At 36.6% G+C, this 5481-nt stretch overlaps 1 protein-coding gene across 1 annotated transcript in view; it reads right to left on the bottom strand.

Annotated features, from left to right (window-relative positions):
• Positions 1 to 310: 310 nt before the first annotated feature.
• The window catches only part of LOC106459520 (histamine H2 receptor-like), a 76069-nt gene continuing 70898 nt past the window's right edge, over positions 311 to 5481 (bottom strand). The window contains exon 2 of the mRNA XM_022386031.1: positions 311 to 4506. Within this exon, the coding sequence (XP_022241739.1) occupies positions 3375 to 4493 (1119 nt within the window). The 5' untranslated portion in view covers positions 4494 to 4506 and the 3' untranslated portion in view covers positions 311 to 3374. The remainder of the gene's footprint in view (positions 4507 to 5481) is intronic.

Raw genomic sequence — 5481 nt, 5'->3', positions numbered from 1 at the left:
TTGTATTCAGATTGGGCAAACTTCTGTAAGAAAACGTAAAATAGTTGAAGAGTGTTATGCGCTAATGTTATAGAAGACGGTAAAACCATTAAGTAATGTTTTGAATTCACGCGACAAATCAACTGATGAATGATAGTGAATTGACGGTTAAGTAGTAGTCACTATTGGTCTTATCATTTTGAAAAGTGAGTAATTAGAAGGGAATTAAATTCCTTGAAGAATATTTTTATTTGAGTTTCGAAATCGTCTTGTTTCAACGAAATTAGTGGAAAATAAACACTTTAAGACTTATATTTTGGGAATAGTTTATTAAGCAAGTTCCAAGCAGAGTGAAACTTTACAAAAAAGACTTTAACATTCATAACACTTTATTGATAACCGACGTAAACATTCATAACACTTTGTTGATAACTGATGTAAACATTCATAACACTTTATTGATAACCGACGTAAACATTCATAGCACTTTGTTGATAACCGACGTAAACATTCATAACACTTTATTGATAACCGACGTAAACATTCATAACACTTTATTGATAACTGATGTAAACATTCATAACACTTTATTGATAACTGATGTAAACGATATCGTACTAAAAGATATTCTTTCTCATAACCCATTTATTTATCTAATGAAACGAGTAGTGGTTCAGTACTTTACTAACAACACACACTCGCCATTCCCCTCGGGCAAGTAGCAAGTGTCGAATAGCGGTAGGTGACGGCTTTAAATAAGTAAGACAACTCATTCCAATGATTTTCGAAAAGTCTTTGCTAAAAAGTAATGATTGTGCCATCATCGGGCTTAACGGTCTCAGTTGGACGATTGAAATAACGTGTTAAAGTGTTGAGAAAAGTTGCCTAACGCATTTACAAAAATGCATTTCCTTCTGATCGTAAGTGTAAAGACAAAGCTGACGTCTTTTAACGCTGGACAGGTAAGATTATATATAAACGATTGACAATAGATAACACCTCGTTCGAAAATACAACACACAATCTACAAAAACGTGACTGTAACAGTTAAAAAGAATGCATTCAGAGGATGAAAGCTGTCATGACGAATTTAGCCGAGAAAATGGGCAGAGCAACGTATTAGAAATAACAGGCTATCTCGTCAGCAAAACATCTTTTCACGGTTGTCATAACAACATCAGTACAAAGCTCAAGCAATGCTATGAGGGAACGGTGATTATTTGTAACAGAAATTCAACCCTAATATTTATGTTTTTATCCAGATTCCTACACAGATATTATACCACTTTAGTCGAGTAAGTTCAGTTAGTTAAAAGAAAACTATTTAAATATTATAATAAAATGGCAATTAGTAGTGACATCAAACGGTTAAAAAAAAATATACATATATATATTGTTCAAGTTGGTGTAATAGTTCAGAAAACTAGTAATAGATGGCATTAACAATAGTTATTTTAAATGTTTTTACTCAGGACGGATATTTGGATGATTATAGAGAATGGTCGTGTTAAAACCTAACGACTATGGATTTAAATAATAAGTGTAAGGGTAAGTATGATAGAAAAATAGAGTAACAATAGCAATGCATAATGAAGGTCGGTAAACCTTAACAACGAAACTGAAAAGGTCAACAGTATATTATTTTACTAAGGCGGAAGTGTTAGTTATTAAGCGCAAAGCAACAGAATGGGCTATCTGTACTATGCCCACCAGGGGTATCGAAACTCAAATTTTAGCGTTGTAAGCCTGCAGACTTGCCGCTGAGCCACTGTGGGCGAAGGTGGAAGTGATTCCTGTCGCCTGATTTTTTTTTGTTTGAAACGTTGGTTTCATTTGTGTTTTAGTTATCAATTTGAAATGCTCAGATAATCTAGTAATTCTCATTTGTTATTTGGCCGAGCGTGTTAGCGCGTCGGGATGTAGATCGAGGATTCAAAACGTGATGCCAGTAAACATACCCCGCACTATAAGTTGTGGGCAAATAATCCCGTTATTTGGTTCAAATTACCATATAAAACCCGTGTTTTGGTGGGTGTTGCTAGCCGGCTGCCTTCCCCTCTAGTCAATAGTTCAAAACTAGGAGACGGCTATACCTAAATTCTAAGGGTATCTGGCTGACCTGGCCATTTAGAATAATTCCAGTTCCAATTTGAATTTGTTATTTGTAACTATGCATAATCAAACTAGGATTTATAAAAAAAAAGAAAGAAAAAACACTTAAAAAGGATTCATATGAACTTGGTTGATTAGCAGTTTCTTCCAATTCAACGCAACTACGATGCTGTTATTTTTGGAAATAATTGAAAAGGGGGTGGAGAAAATGTCATTTATTCATATATCAAATCTCTGAACTTATGTTATTTGATGTTATTTTCTTGAAGTAGTTCGCATTTATTTGACCTATGCTCAGCCGTTATTGAGAAAAATAAACTTGTATACAATTATACTTATAGCGTTTGTTTGTTTTTGAGCAAAGCCACATTGGGCTATCTGCTGTGTCCACCGCGGGCATCCGAGCCCCAGCTTTTACCATCGTAAACTCACAGCTGTTCTACAGTGAGCCATACCTAGAGCGATTGTAAAGATTTGTTCGTTTACGTAAATCTGCCGTCCCAAGTTTGAGCCGTTTACCAGCAGGAAAGTGACTGACTGGTAGCACCCACCGCCACTTTTTAGGTTACTATTTACCAAACGAATAGTGGGATCGACCGTCACATTATAACGAGCGCCCTAGCCAAGAGATCCTACCGAATGTAAAGATCGATAATTGAACTTTGAAATGCTGCCATGCTAATGTATGATACCATCATTTCAACATGTCGTTAACTGGCGAGTCTCTCTCTTGAAGTAATTAGGTATTGCGACCAAAACATCAAACAGCCTTCCTCGCCCATACTTTATACCAAAATGATTTACACTTAACTAACAACAAGGTCATCCATATTTGGCTCCATCGAAAGAAAAAGGGTTCAAAACGTGCCATCTAGCAAAACTGAAATAGGTTTCTGTAGGTGAATTGAACAAATAAATTATACTTGGCTGTGGTTACAATTTTTTCCATTGCTAAACTATGAAAAACAATGAACCACAAGATGGTCTTTGATATCATTTTGCACCCACAAATACACTACTGTCGTTTGTAACTAGGTTCAGTATAAATATATATGTATATATGTTCGTATATAGATATATATATTATAGATAGAGAGATTTCTGTGTCAATCAAAATATCAATACTTTTACGCAAGCAGCTACAACAAGGTCACTTCCAGGTCTCATTCAGGATTGGTCCACAAATGTCTGATGGTGCAGTTTACGACATGCAAGAAAACGACAAACAACAGCTTCCTGAAATCATGGCTAGAGAAAAGTATAGCTGAAAAGTAAAAGAACTTTCACAAATCACTAATACCTTTTCCACATTTAGACTGGTAATTCCGACTGTTGTCCTTTGACGTCTCTTTCCTCTGCGCGTAGATGTTCAGACCAGGAATGATGTGCACCCGAAGGCCTATACTGTCACCCTCAACACGTCTAGAATCAGGCCGCTGTCTTCGAGAAAAGCTCACGTGACTCTTGCAACAGCAGTAATAGAAGAGTTTGTTGAAGGCTTCCCGGAAGTCTCGGTTGGTAGCTGCGTAAAGATAGCTGTAGATACAAGAATTGCTGAGGGCTGCCCACCATGAGCTGTCCAACAGGTGCTGGGCTACAGGACGAACGGTGCTGATTGTTGCCACTATTACACATGGCATCCACATCACCAGCATCAAGGTGAAGACCACGATGTTGCTTTTCAACAGGTACTCATCCGTTAGAACATAGGCTGTTGGATCTTCCAGAATCTCTACTTGAAGCTTGAAGTTCTTTAGCTTAAAGATGGATCTAGTGAAATACCAAACAGCGATCAGAACAGGTAAGACGACAAGGAGAGATCCAGTAATAGCATGGTAAGGCATCCATACTGGTGCAGAGGGGTCACAAAAAGATGGTCCAAAGCCTGTGATCTCTTGAGCCACCACGAAACCAATGGATGTCGTCCAAATGAGGGTCAAAACAAAAACAATTCTGTTTTTTGTACAACAGAGCTCATAGTTTACTGTATTTCCCAGTCCAAGAAAACTCTCCACAGCCATAAACATAAAAGAATGAATGGTTACAAGAAAACAGAGGACTGTAGTCTGCCACTGGAAATTACAGATCCCAGGATCATTTGGAATGGACGCTAAGATGGCGACACATGAAGCTGGCATCACAAGGGCAGTAACCAATAAGTTAGCAAGAGCCAAATTAACCAAGTAAATGTTTCCTCGCACTTGTAACGGCTCTATTACGGTTACTGCGCTGATGACAAAAATACCCCCCATGCTGCCCCCAGTTGCAATAGCCGAAAAAAGAATAAGTCTGGACACTCCATTCCAACTGACTAGGTCATCATTGTCCAGGCCTGTTTTAACCACTTGGGTGTTGGTTGGTGATCCTAACAAATGAGGATATGCTGTTAGATTTACTGCCATTGTCGGATTTCACCTGGAAGGAAAGGAAAATACATCATGAATGTAGCATTCCAAACTAAGAGGGTGCGAAACATCATAAAATACATCATGAATGTCACACACAAACATACATTATTTCAAAACATTTTATCATTGTTGTTGTTAAATATGTTATTGTTGATCTAACAGGTTTAGCAGTGACGTACCGTAATGGAGAGCAGGATTAGATAAAAAGAAAATTGAAGTGTGCGTGAAAGTACAAATGGATACAATATTATCACGTAGAGTTGGGGAAAATATAATTTTGAAAAGAATAATTTGTTGACGACATGCTCCACCGAAACACGTAGTTTTTTTTTTTAGTTTTTATTTTTTGCTTTTCATTTTATAGAAATTGATTATTGTGTATGACGAAACACTGGTGTCGTCATCACATAATTATTTTTATTAAATCTTTGTACAATAATTGTCAGTATAACATATTGAAAATAGAAGTTTTGTGAAGAATGAACAGGGGAAAATATATCAAGTGAAGCTAGAAAATAATAAGTTCTGATGAGTGCAGAAGAAATGATACAAAGGCGTACAATAGGAATTAAAACATTAAATTCAGGGTTGAAAGTGAAAGTAATAATAATAATTAAAAAAACAACATCAGGTTGAAGTGGGAATTTTGATATAAATGACTAGATGCGGGCCCGGATTAACGCACGAGGCCCGCGCCCAAAGACCCCAGTCAAATAGGGAGGCCACTGGTAAAACCCACAGTAAAGTAGAACAACTGTAAATAATCGCTTGATCAAAATATTAGCCTCACATCCAGTGAATATGGAGAAATGCCGAATCAGACACATGTACAAACAACCTGTGTGTTTGTAGTCTTCTTATTTTTCCTAAAGCAAACACTTATTATTTTTTTAAAGTGACAAAATTAAGCAGTTGTTAAACTTAGTATATTGTGACATTACTTGTGTTATTATTATGTAGTGTATAAACATTTTATATTGTG

The sequence above is a fragment of the Limulus polyphemus genome, unplaced genomic scaffold, assembly GCF_000517525.1.
Source record: "Limulus polyphemus unplaced genomic scaffold, Limulus_polyphemus-2.1.2 Scaffold622, whole genome shotgun sequence".
In the NCBI taxonomy this organism is placed as follows: Eukaryota; Metazoa; Arthropoda; class Merostomata; order Xiphosura; family Limulidae; genus Limulus; species Limulus polyphemus.
Note: the sequence above shows the minus strand (reverse complement) of the source record. Positions and strands in the feature narration are given on the sequence as shown.